At 39.8% G+C, this 19,663-nt stretch overlaps 1 protein-coding gene across 1 annotated transcript in view; it reads left to right on the forward strand.

The window, feature by feature from the left end:
* The window catches only part of GDA (guanine deaminase), a 76,701-nt gene extending 57,809 nt beyond the window's left edge, over window positions 1–18,892 (forward strand). Inside the window, exons 9-14 of the mRNA XM_047097469.1 lie at window positions 2,231–2,328; window positions 3,177–3,244; window positions 13,247–13,393; window positions 16,206–16,336; window positions 17,892–17,919; window positions 18,822–18,892. Coding sequence (XP_046953425.1) covers window positions 2,231–2,328; window positions 3,177–3,244; window positions 13,247–13,393; window positions 16,206–16,336; window positions 17,892–17,919; window positions 18,822–18,892 — 543 coding nt within the window. The remainder of the gene's footprint in view (window positions 1–2,230; window positions 2,329–3,176; window positions 3,245–13,246; window positions 13,394–16,205; window positions 16,337–17,891; window positions 17,920–18,821) is intronic.
* Window positions 18,893–19,663: the final 771 nt, after the last annotated feature.

The following is a 19,663-nucleotide window of genomic DNA, read 5'->3' on the forward strand; positions in this document are numbered from 1 at the left end:
TGTTTAGATTATAGAACATTCATAATTAAAATTTTATCCAACATTCACAAGAATGATGTATCCAGGCTTACAAGGAAGAATGTTTGTACAGTATTGCTTGATGTTGTGTGGGTTGCATGCTCAGTTAGAAAGAAATTATCTGGAATACAAACATTGAATGTTAAAAGTGATCCTCCTGAGGGAGAAGGCAGAAGGACTTTTTACTCTTTGTTTTTAAACACTCTGCTATTGCTTTAAAAAAATGAGTGATATTACTTTCATAATTAAATAATTTTACATTAATTTAGATTAATATAGTGAGGAGAGACTTCATTCCACAGTATACCCTTTAGCCTTGGCCTTCAATGAATTGTGCAAAGTGCATGGAGAGTTTAAGTACTGCAGCAAATCAGTTCTTCTGGACTTATGTGAACAGAGGGCTGAATATGACTAATCTGAAAGATTAATCCTTTACATAGGGCTTTAAATGCTACACTGTAATTTTCATCCTTCTCTACATCTATTTCCATGTGATTAGTAAATTAACCTTCTAGCTGCATATTAATTTTATTTGCATAGAGCTTGGGAAAATTTTATTTTATTACTTCTGTGGTCACGGAACCGTGCCTCCCCAAAGAGAAAGCTGTTTGAAAACGGGTTTTGTACTGAGGGGAAAAGAATTTTGAACGAGTAAAGCCGTTTTTTTTTTTTAATTTTAATTTTTAAAAATTTGAGTATAGTCGACACCCAATGTTACATTAATTTCAGGTATACAATGTAGTGATTCAACTTTGCTCTATGTTGTGTTGTGCTCACCACAAATGTCGCTACCCCCTGTCACCACACAATGCCGTTATAGTACCTATATATATTGACTATATGCCCTGTGCTGTGCCTTTTATTTCCATGACTTCTTCCAGAACTGGAAGCCTGTGTCTCCCACTCCCCTTCACCCATTCTCTCCCTCCCCGCCTACCTTCCTCTCTGGCAACCCTCCGTTCGTTTCCTGTGTTTGCAGGTCTGCTTCTGCTTCTGTTTGTTTGCTTATTCATTTTTCTTTGTTTTAGATTCCACACATGAGTGAAATCCTCTGGTATTTGTCTTTCTCTGTCTGGCATATTTCACTTTGCATAATACTCTCTAAGTCCATCCATGGTGTCACAGATGGCATGATCTCATCCTTTGTTATAGCTGAGTAATATTCCATTCTATGTGTCTGTATGGATATATGCCATAAGAAAGAGGCAAGTCTCATTCAGGAAAACCCACAAATTATTACCAGGACTGAACAGAAAATTCTCCTGTGTGCACACCGCCCACCTTCTTTGATCCATTTTACCTTCCACGTTAACGCTTATAAGACATCACGTTTCCTAATTTTTGTGAAAATGTGAATATGGGTGATAAAACAAAGCTTATTTGGTCGTGTAAACTATACTTCAATTAAAAAAAAAAAGAAGGGGCGCCTGGGTGGCGCAGTCGGCTAAGCGTCCGACTTCAGCCAGGTCGCGATCTCGCGGTCCATGAGTTCGAGCCCCGCGTCGGGCTCTGGGCTGATGGCTCGGAGTCTGGAGCCTGTTTCCCATTCTGTGTCTCCCTCTCTCTCTGCCCCTCCCCCGTTCATGCTCTGTCTCTCTCTGTCCCCAAAAAAATAAATAAACGTTGAAAAAAAATTGAAAAAAAAAAAAGACAAATAGATGAACAAAGATTATATGGTTTTATGTGTCAAGAGCGTCGTGCGTATGTTTTACTAGGAGCAGAAATAAAGAACGACGGTTTCCAGGATTACCCCCACAGCTTCCATGTGCTGGCAAAGGAAAGCTCACTTCTAGAAAGTTCTGATCAGGATGGGAACAAGCACGGCCCCACCAGTTGCTCCCCACGTAGAGTTAGGAAATAAAATAACGTGGCTGTTTTCTTAGGGTGGCGATGAAGCCATCATAGTATCTTTGGGCGGGGTGGGTATCCTATACTGCTGGTAACCTGGACCCTCGTTATTTTCCAGATGAAAAAGAGACAACGGTAAGAGCCACAAAACTTGCTGAGCCTCGTGTGATCCCATGTTCATACGGGCCTCTTTTGAGGGGGTACCTGGTACACAGGGATTTTATCCATATGAGTGATCATAAATGTTCTTGTGGGGACGAGGCCAGCCGCAGCAGCTGCGTGTACCTGTAACGTCTTGCTGTGAGTGAAGACTCACCAAACATTGTTAAGTGGTAAACTCCACGTGGGGTACTCTTCTCTCCAGACAGTGATGGCGCACGGCTGCTACCTTTCCGCCGAGGAACTCAAGGTGTTCAGGGAGCGGGGAGCGGCGCTCTCACACTGCCCCAATTCTAACCTATCGTAAGTAGGCGGTAATCGGTCGGTAGCTGGTGAGCATTTGGGGTGTGAGTTAGCAGCCCAAAGACCTCCGTTTCCTCAGTCATGTCTTTAGTGTCCCTCTTCTAGAGGCCTATCTGATTGGGACAGGGACCAGGGAGGCACACAGACATTCCCCCGAGCCTTAGGGGACAGAAAGGACACTCGAAAGAGGACACTTTGTGCGGAGTATGCACGCGAAGAACACAGCGTCTTTTAAAATTTCTGAGTCTGCGCAATGCATCACGTCTGGAATTCATCCTAGACCCTTCTCTCCTAGTTTCTGCGGTTCTCAGCGGCAGCCTGTGAACTGCCAGGCCCCGACGCATCAGCCTGCACCCCCTTTCCCGGCGGTATCCCCTTTCTCTGGCCTTGCAAGTCCCGACTCATTCAGGGCAACAAATTTTTCCAGACGGAGAAGAGAGGTGATGCTTTATAATTTGTGCGTCTTCACATAGAAGGACGAGTTGGTTAAAAACAAAGCAAAACAAACAAACAAAAAACACTGAAGACCAGTAAGACTTTTGCACTAACTGCAAGGTCGAATTGCTTCATTTATTTCTCCTTACAAATGATTCCCCTGCTTTCCCTTCTGCTTCTTGCTGCTTTGTACCCTCCTGAGATTAGCCTCAACCCAAGGATTAAAGATCCTTTATGATTGTGTGTTCCTCCGGGACTCAGGTGATATGATGTGGCTAATGAGTTTGTACCAACATGAGAGCCGACGTGACAGGAACCAAGTGTAGTGAAATCACCATCAGCACGGTTGGTGTCCTTTCTTTGTTGAAAGCATGTGGGTCTCCTTGTCCTGACCTTGTCTCCTCTCTCTACAGGCTCAGCAGCGGCTTTCTCAATGTCCTTGAAGTCATGAAACACAAAGTGAAAATAGGGCTCGGTACAGGTCAGTAGTTCGCTATTTGGACCTAAGCAAAGTGGTTGAGTAAGTGCGTAACTTTCTGATGTGACTAATTTTCAGGTAACAGTTCTATGTTAAGAAAAAAAAAAAAAGTTTTATGGGATGCCTGGGTGGCTCAGTCAATTAAGCGTCTGATTTCTGCTCAGGTCATGATCTCGCAGTTCATGAGTTTGAGCCCCACGTGGGGTTCTGTGCTGACAGCTCAGAGCCTGGAGCCTGCTTCGGATTCTGTGTCTCCCTCTCTCCCTGCCCCTCCCCTGCTCACGCTCCGTCTTGCTCTCTGTCTCAAAAGTAAATAAAATAAACATTAAAAAAAGTATTAAAAAATAGTTTTATTATCTGCTAGTACTGTCTCGAGCTGATAAAATGGTAAGGTTGGAAGCAGTAAGAAGGGGTTTTGATGATACTAACCTCCTGAAGGCCATTATCCTTTCTTCCTGTTCAGAGATTGGGTGATAAAGGGTAAGTCCTTCTAAGGTGTTTTAAAGGTTTTTTGTTGTTGTTTTTTTTAAAGCTCCTTGATTTTTCTTCCCCTTTTGTTTTGTCCTTCTGGCTAGGTTTTGATGGTTTGGGTTTGTACGGTTTCAGTTTTTAATAACTATGTCATCGCAAATACTGTCTCAACAGAAAATTATTTGACCTTGCCACATAGTAAGCTCAGATTCTATCAAGGCCAGCATTGTGAACTCGGTGGTATGTTGAGAACTTGTTTTGCTTTTAAGCAGTGTTTCACAAAATGAGATTCCACTTCCCGCAGGTAGTCTGTCGTTGGCTGTGTTGAAGGACAGTCCAGGTGTCTGAGGAATTAGAGATATCTTTTTTTGTTCGCAGCACATTTTAATTGTTTTTCCTGAGTATGTGCAGTGCTTCTCACTTTGGAAATATGAGACAGGCCGAATGTCTAGGCATATCTGCCGTGAACCTTTTATTACTGTGTGTGAATAAACTAAAAAAATTTTTAAATGGGTGTGGGGCACAAGGATTTATTTTCCATTCCTTTTTTTTTTTTAATGCTTATTTATTTATTTTTGAGAGAGCATGTGAATGAGCGTGAGTGGGGGGAGGGGTAGAGAGAGGAGAAACAGAGGGAGAATCCCAAGCAGGCCCTGCACTGTCAGCACAGAGCCTGAGGCAGGGCTCGATCCCACCAACCTTGAGATCATGACCTGAGCTGAAAAAAGAGTCGGACGCTTAACCGACTGAGCCAACCAGGCACCGCTGTTTCAGTCAATTTCATACCAGCAATGTTGGTAAGATATACAATAATACAAAATGAATTATTAATATTTTTAAAGATGTGTGCTATGTTAGATTTTCTCCCCCAATTTTACATGAATCAAAAGAATTAAGATTTTTTTTTTATTCTAATTTAAGGCTTCAATCACTGAGACTGTGGCAATACTTGGGTAGAGTCACAGGTGTTAAGGTGGTGATTTTACCTTCACAGAAGAGCTTTAATGAATAAGAAAAACATGGCCAAGAATTTTTGTTACACGCTAGTCAGTTAATGACAAATTTTGTAGACAGCCAAAAATCAGGTAAGTGTTGCTTTCCAATTTTCTAGGATTTTGGTCTCCATGATTTAAATTCGTCATATGACTTTCAGGGGTGCCTGGGGTGTTCGGTTGGTTAATTGTCCGACTCTTGATCTCCGCTCAGGTCATGATCTCACGGCTCAAGTGTTTGAGCTCCCCCTCGGACTCTGCACTGACAGTGTGGAGCTTGCTTGGGATTCTGTCTCCCTCTCTCTGCCCATACCCTACTTGTGTGCACGCACTCTCTCTCTCTCGTTCTCAAAATAAATAAATAAAAACTTTAAAAAATTCATCACATGACTTCTAGTTCTTGACTTTGGGTTGTATAACAATGCATAAAGCCTTTAGGTAAAACTGTCACTTATTAGCTGTAAGACTTTGAGCAAATTACCTGAATTTTCTAAGACTTCATTTTGTAATTACGATAACAGTTATAGCTATGTGTACCTTATAAGCTTGTTTTGAAGCTTAAATTAAAAAAAAAATGCATGCGAAGTGCTTAGCACATTCTTGGCACATTGCACCAGTCAACAAAGACTGGTTTAAAGGAAAAATCAATGTTGGTGTATTGACCAAAGATTTGATTAAATATGATATATTCATTTATGCATTTGGAGAATGCTATTGCATTTTACATAGTTTCTGTTGAAATATCCCCTCTACATTCCACCCTTTTCTGAATATGCCCTTTATATAACAACCTGCCTGTCCCCGGGAGGCTCCAGAACGTCATTTAACCTCATACTGTAGAGAGATAGCAGGTCCAAAAGTACTTTGTTCACCCTGTCTATCATCAGTGGAGACAGATCTGGGCTTGTTCACCTATGAGATAGGAGAAACTCACATGAAGCTTAACAAAAACATTGCAAACCAAGAGAAAGTAGTATTCCAAAGGATGAGAAGATGAGCTTATCTCAGAAAATGACCTACTTCAGGATCCAGAAGAAAGTTTCAGAAAATTGCCGTCATCCTTGGAGTACAAGAAGACATGGTGCTTTGAAAAGACCACAAGTTGTGATGGAAAGGGAACGTGTTTAAATGAAAGAAGAAAACCGGAGGTGGGGGGGAGGGCGGGAAGAATGAGACGCACTAGACAATCGCCTGCGGCTGGAGGGACAGTAAGTTTTACAACCACTTTGGAAAACTGGCAAACTGGCAGTTGCTTATAAAGTTAAATATGCATCTGCATATGACCTGGTAATTCCATTTTGGGGTATTTACCCTAGAGAAATGAACATGTGTGTTTATGGAAAGAGGAGTACACGGACGTGTATACCAGCTGTGTTTATAACAGCCCCACACTGGAAACAATCCAGACACCTGCCGACAGGAGAATGGATAAGCCAACTGAAGCATATTCCTACAATGGAGTGCTACTCAGCATTCAGGAAAGAACGACCCACCGATGTATGCAAAACAAGGGTCAATCTAAAAAATATTTTGTTAAATGAAAAAAGCCAGACACAGAAGAGCACACACTGCATGTCCCCATATGCATGAAACCTAGGGACCAGTAGAGCTTACCTGGTGTTGATAAAAATCAGAAAGCGGTTGCCAAGGGTTGGGGCCGGAGGCAGAAATTGACTGGAAAGGGCGGCGAGAGAGCTTGCCGGAGCAATGGAAATGTTTAATATCTTGTTTTTCTGAAAGGTACTTCAGTGGCCATGTACAGTCGTCAGCATTCATCGAACTGGACACCTGCCTTCTGTGCATTTTATGATATCTTAATTATACTTCAGTTTAAAAATAGCAAAGAAACTAACCATGTAGGAAGCTATGCGAAGTAGAACTATTGTTGCAGAAAATTAAATCAGTGATGTCAAGAGCAAAGTTGGCCAAAGATCAAAGGGGGTGTTTGAGGATGATCCACGTGGAACGCAGGACAGCATTGCACCAGCACAGCAGGATCCAGAACAAATATAATAGAAGTTTTGAAGGCTAAGTCTTCTCCTTAAGCTTAAGGAAGAACTGTGTATCATATTCAAAGAACTTACCCTGTTCCAGGCTAATCATAACTGAACACATTGTGGCAAAATATTGGAGTCGCGAAGAAAAAGGAAACAAAAAAGTCTTAAAACAGTGAGGCAGGGGAAAAAAAGTCAGTTGTCACTAAAACAATTAAAAACCAGTTTGGCATGAAAAATACCAAGAGAAAGAAAGAGTTTGGAGCCAAATAGTTGTTACTCAAGAATATTATATTGGACGAGATTCTCTTGTGAAGGCAACAGAATTCTCAGATGTACAAAGTTTTGGAAAATATTCTCCCCATGAACGCTTTGGAAAAACTACTTGAAAATCTACAGGATTAAATGAGTTATGAGGCGAAATAAAGGGCCAGGATCAAGGAAGTGATACTATAATAGGATATCAGCGAAGGCTAAGTCAGTTAAAACAGAAATAAGATTTAAAAAATTGTAAAAGAGTTTAAAAAACAAAAGCAAAAATCAAAAGTGTATCTTAATAGAATGTGCACAGTGTGAAAAGTAATATCTTATAAAAAAGTTATCAGGCTGGGGCGCCTGGGTGGCGCAGTCGGTTAAGCGTCCGACTTCAGCCAGGTCACGATCTCGCGGTCCATGAGTTCGAGCCCCGCGTCAGGCTCTGGGCTGATGGCTCGGAGCCTGGAGCCTGTTTCCGATTCTGTGTCTCCCTCTCTCTCTGCCCCTCCCCCGTTCATGCTCTGTCTCTCTCTGTCAAAAATAAATATAAACATTGAAAAAAAATTAAAAAAAAAGTTATCAGGCTGTGAACCTTAAACTGCTCTAAAAAATAAAGTCAGTAAACAACGGCAACAAATATAAACATTAAAAAAATTAAAATGGCAAATCAGTAAATCAAGAAGAGTCTCCATCTGGTTGGGAAGAGGTTCCTGGGACCTGAATATTTTACTTTTGATACTGAGTGCCAGGTCCTTGAGGTTTGGTATTATATATCCCTTACGTCATTTGAACATCTTTAATCTTTCGTCACAAACTTTGAAAGCGGTACATGCTCTGCAAGAAAAAACTTTCCAAATACTAAAATTTCTTCTATTTTCTGATTTTGTTAACAGAAACCAAGAAATTGCGGTTTCTGTGTAAGGTTAACAGAATGATGTATTTGGCAAGTGGGAACAAAATTCTAAGTATGTAAAAATTTCAAATCTCAGAATAAAGGGACATAGTAAAAAAAAAAAAACAGTAATCTGAAGGGAAAAAAATATGGAACAAGGTTTATGTCAACAAGACCTACTACTTCATTAAAACAAACAACATACATGGAACCAGGGTCCTACTTATTTTCTTTTTTTTTTTTAATGTTTATTTTTGAGAGAGAGAGAGAGTGTGGGGGGGGCGGCAGAGAGAGAGAGAGACCCAGAATGTGAAGCAGGCTCCAGGCTCTGAGCTGTCAGCACAGAGCCCGACATGATGCTTGAATTGGCGAACTGCGAGGTCATGACCTGAGCTGAAGTCGGAGGCTTAACCGACTGAGCCACCTGGGCGCCCCCAGGGTCCCACCTCCTAATGACAATCTCCTGACTTTCTATCTTACTTGTTGCATTACTCCCAAAGCAATAGTTCTTTGACCAACTTGTAAACGCCAAGCCACTGATTCCGTGCTTTCTCAAATCCATTTTCCACTCCTAATTTACCCAGCTTAGATGCCAGAATACATTGCTATAATCATTTCCTTGGAAACTCTCGTGTCCTTTTCATTTTCTTTGTACTCAGCAAAACGTGAACCTCCTTGGTTCTCCCAACGATTCCCCTTCTCAGCATCTGCAGCTGAGCATCTGGAAGTTGCTGGGAAAAAAATTCTCCGGTGGGGTTTCATTTTAAATTTTGCTCTCAAATTCCAAATGGCCCTCAGCACTACCCAAACAATCACGTTGCTCTAAATACACATGCATCCCCGTATTCCAAGACGGCCTTTTCTTATTTGTTTGCCCTAAACTTTCTACTCCAACTCTTACCCTCCTGACTTCTTTACCCTTCTCTCATGTCATTGAGAAAATAGAAACAATCAGAAATCCTTCCCTCCTCTTCCTCACACCAAATGTCCCCACGTACACACTTTCCTGCGTCTGAGTTTTCTCTTCTTCCTCTCGCTGCAGCCAAACAAACACACCCTGAGTGAGGTGTATTCTGTAATCTACACTGTACTCATCCAACCCACGACTCTAATATCTGCCGAGTCCACCCCCTTTCCCCAAATCAGCCACGGCCACCTGAGGTTGCCATGGTTTCTTGCCTAAACTCCTGCACTAGCTTCCTAATTGGTCTCCCATTCATCCCGGGCCCTTCTAATTCAGTCTTCTCTTTTCAAAAGAATTACAGTGAAAATCAGACCATTTTACCTCCTCCTGCTTACACCCTTCAGTGGGGTTTTGAATAGGGAAACCTCATGCCAAGGCACACAAAGCTCTGTCTGCATGGTTTGACACCCGTCCAGCTCCCAGCCTTGTCTCTCACTTCTCCCCGTTCCCTACACTGGCTATGTTTTAAACCACTCTACGAAGTCACACTCCCTTCTACCAAAAGAACTTGTGCATTCTGTTCCTCTGCCTGGAATGCCCTTTATGTCACTCTTTATATGGCTGAGTTCTCACTCCTGTCCTAGTCTAAATATCATTGCCTTAAAGAGGTCTTTTCTTGACCGTCCTGGCTAAATGGGTTTTCCCTGTCCATTTTCTTTATTATTAGCTGAATGTTATCTATACTTAATATTTGTTTGTTCATGTGTCTCTTTTCCTTCTCCTTCACCAGGTAGTTGGCTCATGTGGAGCCCATAACTTTTACTTATGAGTGCTTAAATAGATCAAGCACATAGAAGGTGCTCAGTAAGTGACGGTCAATAAATGAATGAATGAAACAAAATGCACACGCACATATCTAATCATGTGCTTTTACCTTCCCATTGCCCTTTGGCTCAAGTTTTTACTCTTGTATGGTTTCTTCAGTGTCTTCTTGTAAATAATGTCCTTTGTGTTGACTGGCAAATGATAGCGTTGTTCCTTATTGTGATGGTAGAGGGACTTGGGGGTTTGGGAATCCATTTTCTGCAAAAATGCATTCTTTTTGCCCCCTCCAGTTCCCCCATGTAGTTTCCATCCTTTAGTCCTTATTTCTTTGCACTTATGCTATTTAATTGGATTTTCTCAGCACCTGTTAAGGTAGGTTATGTTATTTTAATTTTCTGAGAAAACTGAGGTTCATAAGGTACCGACCAAAGGTCTATAAAACAATGAAGCCCCAGATCTACGGTTTAAAACCAGGTCAGTAAAATGTAAAGCTCATTCTTTCTCTCTCCACCCCGTCACGCTGCCTCTTGTGATATGATAAAATAGGGATTTTACCTTCATTAAATGTGTTGCGGGGAGGTGTTGGGGGGCAGGGGGAAACCATTGAGCTCACTGGGTATCTTAGGGATCAGGAAGTTAGTTACTCTGGACAGAAATTCCCAGAAGAAAAGCTTGACTCTTACACCAATAGTCCAGACTAAATACCAGGGTCCATTCATTCTTTCTTCGGCACAGTATGGTTCCTATTGGTACTTTACTAACATAACAACTGAAGAATATAGGATCCTCAGCAACATAATAAGACAGCTCTCAAAATTTTCTCAGTGAATTGCATAGCACTGTTTTCTAATCTGCCCTTATTCTTTCTATATTGTTAGCTTTTATTAGATATTGAAGAAAATACTACTTTGTCATATTTCATAAAACCTGTTTTTTTTTAACTGCATTAGTCAAATCTTCCCTGTTAATACCATCCTAATGGCGTTGTTTTTGTTTTTGTTCCTTTCAGTCTTTGTCCACATACAGTTGACCCTTAAACAATGTGGGGGTTGGGGATGCTGACCCCATGCATAAATCCGTGTATAGTTTGACTCTCCCAAAACTTAACTGTTAATAGCCTACTGTTGACTGGAAGCCTTGCCCAAAACATAAACAGTCAGTTGGCACATATTTTGTATGTTATATGCATTGTATACTGTATTCTTATACTAAAGTAAGCTAGAGAATAGAAAATGTTACTAAGAAAATCGTAAGGAAGAGAAAATGTATTTACGATACTGTACTCTATTTAAAAAATCAACATATCACGTGTTGTTCAAAGGTCAGCTGCATTTTGAAATATATATTCAGTCTTTACATGTTTCCATACCTTATGGTGATAGCATTTTTATTCTGCATTTACACTTAACGTTTGCTTGGTTCTAGCAATAAAAAGTAAGCAGACAATGTTTTTCAAAGTTAAAAGTACGTTATTTCTGAATCTTATCTGAAATTTTTCAGTTTGAAGCTATGGTAAAATGAAGATTTAATGGATTGTTACTAAAATGGACAAATAACTTTTCTTAAATTTAAGTTTTTATTTTAATTCCAGTTAGTTAACAGTGTTATATTCGTTTCAGGTGTGCAGTAGAATAATTCAACACTCCCATACATCACCCCGTGCTCATCATGACAAGTATACTCCTTAATCCCCATCACCTATTTAACCCATGCCTTCACCCCTCTCCCCTCTAACAGCCATCTGTTTGTCCTGTATAATTAAGAGTCTGTTTCTTGGTTTGTCTCTCTTTTTCTTATTTTTTTCACTTTGCTTGTTTTGTTTCTTAAATTCTACATGTGAGTGAAATCATATGGTATTTGTCTTTCTCTGACTGACTTATTTCGCTTAGCATAATACTGTTTAGCTCCATCCATGTTGTTGCAAGCGGCAAGATTTCATTATTTTTTATGGCTGAATAATATTCCTGTGTAATATGCCTGTGTAATGTATATATGTGTGTGTGTGTGTGTATATATATATATAAATGTATATGTATATATATACACACACACACATATATATTACATATATACATATTATATATATATAATATATACATAAATACATATATGTATTTACATAAATGTATATGTATATACATAAATGTATATGTATATACACACACACACACACACACACACATATATATATACACACATATATATCATATCTTCTTCATTAAAATGAACTAATAACTTAGGTAGATGTAATAAAACTTGCCAAAGAAGTGGATGATCTTCTGGTAGTATTCATCTGCTAAAAGAAAAAAATTTCTGAAAACAATTCTATACATGTTATCTAAGGACATAGAAGACAGTTGCACATAGAAATGAACTGCAGACTAGAGATTATTACTTAATAGGCTATTACTTTCCACTTTTGAAGTATATGAAGGCACTGAGAATTAAGTTTGTCTCCCTGGAAATGCAGAAGGAACCCTTAAAATATAAAAGGTATTTTATTAGTTATAGATGTACTTTTCCTTTAATAAAACATGCTAATTTATTTACTTGGCATTTATTTATGCAAATGCATTTAATAACTTCTGCATTTGTTCTTGTCAAACGTAGTATTTCAACTTAATTATGGTTAGAGACTTTATTTAAATCACTAAAAATCACATTCCTCACCTGATGATGATGCCAACCAACATATAAAGCTGTTTACATCAGCACTGTTCGTTTATTACACTAATTTTCCAGAATGTCTAAGTTCATTTTAAAAGCTATCCCTGAAAAATTATCATAAAGAGGTAGCTTTTTAATGCCCAAAGTTCTCATCTGGATTAGAATAGACTTAGGATGAGATTTTTAGGGCATAAGAGCATGAGTTTGTTTTAAATCTCATGTTACCCAAATTACCTTCGTAACTATGCAGGCATACTTCTGTGAGGCTTCAGGGAATATTCAGAGATAAGAGTTTCTTCCCTTAACTTTATTAACCATTTGAGCATTGTACTGGGTTGAATTGTGCGTTCCTGCCCGCCCCCCCCCCCCGAAAAAGATGTCTACTGGAACATGTAAATGTGACCTTGTTTGGAAAAAGGTCTTTGCAGATGTAATTAAGGTAAGGATCCCAAGATGAAGTCATTCTGAGTTAAGGTGGGCCCCAAATCCAATGATGAATGTTCTTATAAGAGAAAACGAGCAACATGTAAAGACAGAGGGAAGTAGGCCATTTGAAGGCAGAGGCACATATTGTAGCTATATTGCCACAAGCCATGGAACGGCAGGAGACACCAGAAACTGAAGCAGCAAAGAGAGATTCTCCCCTAGAACCTCTGTAGGGATCGTGGCCCCGCCGACAGTTTGATTGAAGACTTCTGCCCTCCAAAACTCTGAGAGAATACACGTCTGCTACTTCAAGCCACCACATTTGTGGTAATTTGTTGTGGCAACCCTAAGAAAGGAATACAGGTATCCGTTTGATGCTAATTGCAGGTTTTCAATGATTTTAAATGTTACTGTATACCTATTCTGTGTTTAGGTAAGATCTTTTCTTTGAAGTATATTGCAGACTGAATATCAGTCACTAAAACCAAAAACCCAACCTCATATACCTCGTACTCCATATACCTCATATTCCATTTATCTCATGAAGTGACTGCTTTGGCTTTATTTTGTCTACCGTAGATGTGGCCGGTGGTTATTCATCTTCCATGCTTGATGCAATCAGAAGAGCAGTGATGGTTTCCAATATACTTTTAATTAATAAGATAAATGAGAAAAGCCTCAGCCTCAAAGAGGCCTTCAGACTAGCTACTCTTGGAGGCAGTCAAGGTAATGACCATTTTCTTTCTTTCTTGAACAGTATACAACCATGCCGATGTGTGCCCTTGCAAGCAACGTGAAGGCACAGGAGGGTCGCATCAGCAGGCATCCCATACTCATGACTGTCGTATCTCATATTACATATCCCAAATTTAGCGACTTAAGGTTCAGATATGTGGCGGAGATGTCATTTCTTCAGCAAGCCCCCTGTCTCTGACAGAAGACATGCTCGGCACACAATTATATTAATTTTGCTTTGCTGGATATTTGCAATGGTCACATGTGAGTTCTTTAAAATAAGCAGTTTTTTTTCCAGAGTCAAGTAACATGCTCTCTGTTGGCCTGAGTGATGATAACAATAATAGTAAAAATAATAGCCAAGAGCTACTGAACTCTCACAGATGACAGGCAGTATGCAGCATGCTTTACTATGTCGTTCCTCAATCCTTATAACCACTGCGACGAATTCCACCTTACCAGTGAGATACCCGAATGAGGCACACACAACCATCAAGGTACAGAGCGCCATGGTTTGAATCCAGATCGTCTGATGCCAGAGCGCAGGTTCTTACCCTCGCACTGTGATACCTTCCTCTACAAGTCTTAGAAATGCAGGATGATAGTAGCTGAGAGTGTCCTGGGAAGAGAACTTCCTGGCTCTTCTTTGAATGTTTGGGGCTATGATGAACGCCATAAAGAACACTGAAAAAAACAAAACACAAGTAGAGGTCATGCTCTTGGCATTTTCCTGATGATTTCGTTTTCTAAGGTTCCAGGTTTTAAATCGCCCATTTTTAAAAACAGGTGTGACGCTCCCCACCCCGACCCCCAGTCCGTTTGTGCATCTGAGTTTGAGTAGCTGGCCTACCATCTTATTTTCGGGGTGCGAATGGATTGTACTTAAATGGTGCTTTTTTTATCCTAGACTCTCTGTGAGGTGCTTCATCAGGATCCTGTATGTGATCAAGCTGGTATGGGGTGCTTACCAAATCCTTTTCTGTCTTGGCTCTATAGCGTTTAAATCTATTTTCTGGGCCACTGATCTTCCTGTGATGAAATTTCTTCTCCTTAGCTTGTGCCTCTATGACACTATGAGGGAAATGAGATGAACAGTTCCCTGTTTAAACTGTGGCGTCTTCCCAGCTTGCCACAGCCTTTACATTCACTCTCAAGATCAGGATGTGCATACATCACCCTCGCAGAGACGTTTGCTCCAAGGCTGCAAAACTGCATTTCCTGAAACGTATCTGAATTGCTTACCAGCCCTGCTGGGCCTCTCTGCAATAATCTGAATTTAGACCAATTTACAAATTTACGAAAGCAATCGTGTCTTTTTTGGTTAGTTCGTGCCTGACTTTCCAGCTTCTAATGATTAGCTCAGTTAGTTTATATATACCATTACACTGGCAAATGAAGCCGGTTCTCTGGCCTATTAAACACACAACCATTTTATGTTGAATACGGTCATTAAAAACTCATATTTGTTATACTTCTTTGTCAAAGGCAAAAAGAAGTAGACTGTCATTGGTAAAGGAGGAGAGAATTTCCGCTGATTTTCTATTACATTTGGTCCTTCCCCACGTAATTAGTAGAAGTCACCTAACTGCCTTTAACCTTTTCTAATTCTTTTTACACCCCTGTCTTCCTAAGAGAATTCTTTAGCTACACACTCTTTTTCTTTTCTGAGAATAAAGGAATTGCCCTTTAAATAATCTTTTAAGAACAAGTAGGATTTCTACATCGGTACTTAGACAATTGCCAAAAGACTACTGGATATCCATATGTAGAAATATAATGTACCAGATATTGTCTGACAGAGATACGTAATCCAGTATTTTCACATTGGACTCTGTCCTGCCTGTGACAGAATACAACCAACACATGTAAACATTCAAGTAAATAACGCTGCCCTCCAGTTGGCCTTCCTTTTACGCATGCTTCCATTTGGCACCTCAGTGCACACTTAAATTACAGCCTTTAAGGAGCTTTAGACTTAATACCTTTATTGACTAGGAAAGCCAACCACTCCCATCTTCTGAAACTAAATCATAAGTGACAGATGTTCTTCCTTGACATCCAGTATTCATGGAACGTGAATTCTAGCTTTGCGATGGATCAAGTCAATAGATGTTATTGACCCATGCCTATTTTAGAAAACCATTCTTCCCTGGCAACCAGAAAGCCCTTGAGGGTACAGAGAAATCAGTCTGCTTTCAAAAGTGTTGGGACTCTTGAGTTATGGGGATCTATTTACTTTCAGAAGCGAATTTTCTCCAGTCACAGGATGTAAACCGAGGAACTTATGATGGATATGCCTGCATTCGCAAATATGTAAAAGGATACTTATTTTTTTATTGACTCGAGGTTCATTTCACTGCCATGAAAATAGATCCAGTCAGCTGTTTCATGGAACAAAAAGGGCAAGGAAAAGAGCTGGAATGTGAGGGGAGAAGGAGAGGGAAGAAGAAGAAAGATATTATGTCAATTGTCATGTTTGTTTGAGGGATGAATGGAAATCATAGACCAGCTGGACTGTGAAATGCACTGACAGAGCTGAGATAGACCGACACCATCCGAATCATAGATCGTGGTGATGAGGGGAACTGTCTTGATTCTTAGATTTTGCTTTCTCTGTCCTTATTCTGCTTTCTGTATGTCAAAGTTTTAGGACCGCTTGGAATGAGAGAGCTTTTCTGCTTCACACTAAGATACTAACTTTTTCTAGTGATATGTTGGCAGATTCTGTCCTTGCAAACTGGGACATTTTCACCACCTGATGGCTCCAAAGACTGACTGTTTATTAATTTATTCCAACCTGTAGCCCTGGGGCTGGAAAAAGAGATTGGAAACTTTGAAGTGGGCAAGGAATTTGATGCCCTCCTGATCAACCCCAAAGCGTCTGACTCTCCCATTGACTTGTTTTCTGGGGATTTTTTTGGTGATCCGTCGGAAGTAAGTAAAATAAATTTCATCAGAAGGCATAGATTTCATGAAGTAGTCACAATATCTTCCCTATAGAAAAAAGGATAGAAACTGAAACTTTTCATGGAATGCAGGAGGATCTTAAAAGGGACGCTAGATCCTTTTCAACTGTTTATCATTTGCCAATGCAATGTGAATAATGGTACTGACAGAAATTGGTATCTTGAAGATATTTGTATATTTGAATGTATTTGACTACAAGGAGCCACAATATACCATTCCTTATTGATCACTTGCTATGTGCTAGGTAGTATGGGATTAAGTACTTCCATGCATCCTTTTTGATTAACCATTAGAATGACTCTTAATGACACGCAAATGCTATTAATATCTCTCGTTGCTCACATGGGCAGTGAGGCCTAATGGAAGTTAAGTGATTTACCTAAGGACTCCTGGCTGGTAATTAGTAGTTAGTAGATACAGTTTGGATTCCAGCCCAGGACTTTCTGACTTCCAGAGTCTGGCCTCTTGACCACAATGCTACCTTGATTTTCTTAACTTTATAAGAAAATGAGTTTTATTACCTTGTTCCTCTTATTTTAAAATATTTTTTCTATGTCTAAACTGGTTCTTCCTAACAACTCTTTATAAAACTGAGTTTTTCTAGAAAGTAATTAACCATTACTGATGTGATGAGGGCTGGGAGCGAATGATCAGGAAAGAATTCTTGAGATGTTTTTGGTGCAAAAAGATGTTTTTATTTAAGCACGGAGACAGGACCCTTGGGCAGGAAGAGCTGCTCTGGAATTGTGAGGAACAATTGATTATATACTTTTAAGTGGTGGTGGTGGGCAAGGGTGTTTCTAGAAGGTATTTTCACATGTTAAAGAAGACTCATAGGATCCTGGAAGTCGTGGCTATTGTCAAGGAAGGTTGCATTTTACCTCTAGCAAAGTGTTAACATCAAAGCAGTTTTGAGTTCCTTGGGGAATGTCCTACTCTGCCTGTCTCAAGTATTTGTCAATGGGCTGCAAGTTCTAGGGAAATTTAACTTTGTCTACATTTCTTTTGCATTTGTTCTCCTCATCACTACTACTTATAAATCGATACACTGGTGAGAGTAAACAGGACATTATATATAACTTGTCAAGGTTTTTAGAAGAAAGATGCCAGATTGCTTGAAGGTGGTACCATTTGTTATTTTTATATTACTTATTTATTCTTTTACTCCTTCATTAAAGTAAATTTGTGGGAATAGGGCTGAGTCCCATTCACCCACTTTTCTTATACGTCTCTTAAAATATTTGAATTATTTTATTAAATTAATTTCTTTAATTTATGTAACACTTTTCTCTGAAGATTTCAATATCACATGCCAAGAACTTTTACATAATGGATAAACATTTGTTAATAGCCAGGATTATTTTGTAAGCAAAAGACCATTTCTTTTTCACTAATAGAGTAGATTTTGCCATTGAGAAATACATTTCTATGTCTGTGCTTTGCCAACCGCTATTGGCTATGAATTTACTTTCCTAAATGCACAGAATTTTTTTTCTTATTATTATTCTATTTTGTATTTTAGGCTGTTATCCAGAAGTTCCTCTATGTAGGTAGGTGGATATATGTCTCTGTGGGAAATAAAATCTTTGCTTGTCTCTTTCTTGGGTATGGCTCCCTATATTTGTGGCACCACAGGCTAAACCCTATGCGTGACCATTTTATTTGGTTTATTATTTTATTTTAACATTTCTCAGCATCAAGCCCATTTAGGGCACACTATTTAAAGGCACTATTTGAAATGCACATGCCTCTTTGCGAGATAAACCCAAAGCTGAGGAATGGCAGGCAGGCCCAGGGGAGGGGCCATCCTGTCTCTTCCTCCTACGTTTGCTCTGTCCGCCCCCCCGCCCCCCCCCCCCCCCCCGCCAAGGCTACCCTACCATGTCGTATTTGTGATGTTTGTGGTGGAGTCTCACTGCGTGTGGTTTTTTGTGTTTTGTTTTGTTTTGTTTTAATGTACTCACATTCCATTCCGTTCACTGAGAGAGAGAAATAAAGAGTACCGAAGGCTCTACCCTGCCTCCACTTGGTCCACTGAGCTCTGAGTCCTGCATAAACCTGAGATGGGAGAGACGCAGGTGCTATTTCTTGAGCTCACTTCCTGCAGGCCTTCCACCTCACCACCCAGAGCATGATTCTGAGGTGTAAAGATAGTATTTCCTTTACAGTTGGTGCTGGAAATGCAAACCACTCCAGCTGAAAGGGAGCGGACCCAACTTTCTGTGATTTCTGCCTTAGATGCAGAATTCCAACCCTAATCCTCAAATTCGAGGCAACACCTTCCCTTGGCCATGTCCCCTTGTCCAGATAAGAAACAATCTGAGAGAAAAAAGGCACCTTTGTGCGTTTTCTCTCATAGAAGTGGTATTTGTTTCTAAAACCCGCCTGGTGGCAATTAGAATACTCCAGACATAAAAGCCCTTGATGAGTGATTCTCTCATTTTTCTTTCAGGAGACGACCGAAATATTGAAGAAGTTTACGTGGGTGGAAAGCAGGTGGTACCCTTTTCAAGCTCAGTGTAAGACCCTTGGCCTCTACCAGCTCTGGGATCACATGGTTCTGCGTCTCCCTTGTGCCCGGGCGGAGTTAGAAAGTCAAAAAATAGTATCTTGTTCTTGGGATGACTATCTCTTTCTGTGTCTAGTTACAGTATTCACTTGACAAATCATTTGAAGGAAGTTGCGTTCTCAACTCTGTTTGGGAGGATTCAAAATTTCTCCCTTTTGAGCTGTTCGGATTTACTTTAAGCTCAAACATAAGGGAATGTTCTTCCTGATGGTGTTCTTACTATGAGATTTAAGTGGAATCACTCCATATTTGGAAATGTGGAGAGAAAAGATACTCCTATAAGGTTAGATACTTTGAGCTAATAAATGTGAAAATCAGAAATGGAGAATGAAACAGTGGATATATTTTTATGAGGGAGAAAAAGTTAGACTATGAGCAAACATTGGAAAATCAATTCAGATTATGTTTGAAAATTAAATGCTGAGCATATTAATTTCAGAAGAGAACTTGTTGAATTTTAAAATGTGTTTCTAGATTGACCTTGTGTTCTGGAAATTTGCACTTAATGGAATTTGCATTTCAGAGATGTTATTGTTGTGCTTTGCCTTCTTTGGGCATGAAATGTCAGAAACTGGATGCCACATGCTTTCTTAATACAGTTCTGTGCTTCAAAGTGTTCGACAGAGGTTGGGTATTAAAGATTTAAAGTCTCTTAGGAATATTATTCATATAACTATATGGCATAAATAGTGATATTTTTGTGTACTTCAGAATCACGTTAAAGT

This window comes from Lynx rufus, unplaced genomic scaffold (assembly GCF_022079265.1).
Source record: "Lynx rufus isolate CCGP_SWC_20201006 ecotype Redwood Valley unplaced genomic scaffold, mLynRuf1.p SCAF_10, whole genome shotgun sequence".
In the NCBI taxonomy this organism is placed as follows: Eukaryota; Metazoa; Chordata; class Mammalia; order Carnivora; family Felidae; genus Lynx; species Lynx rufus.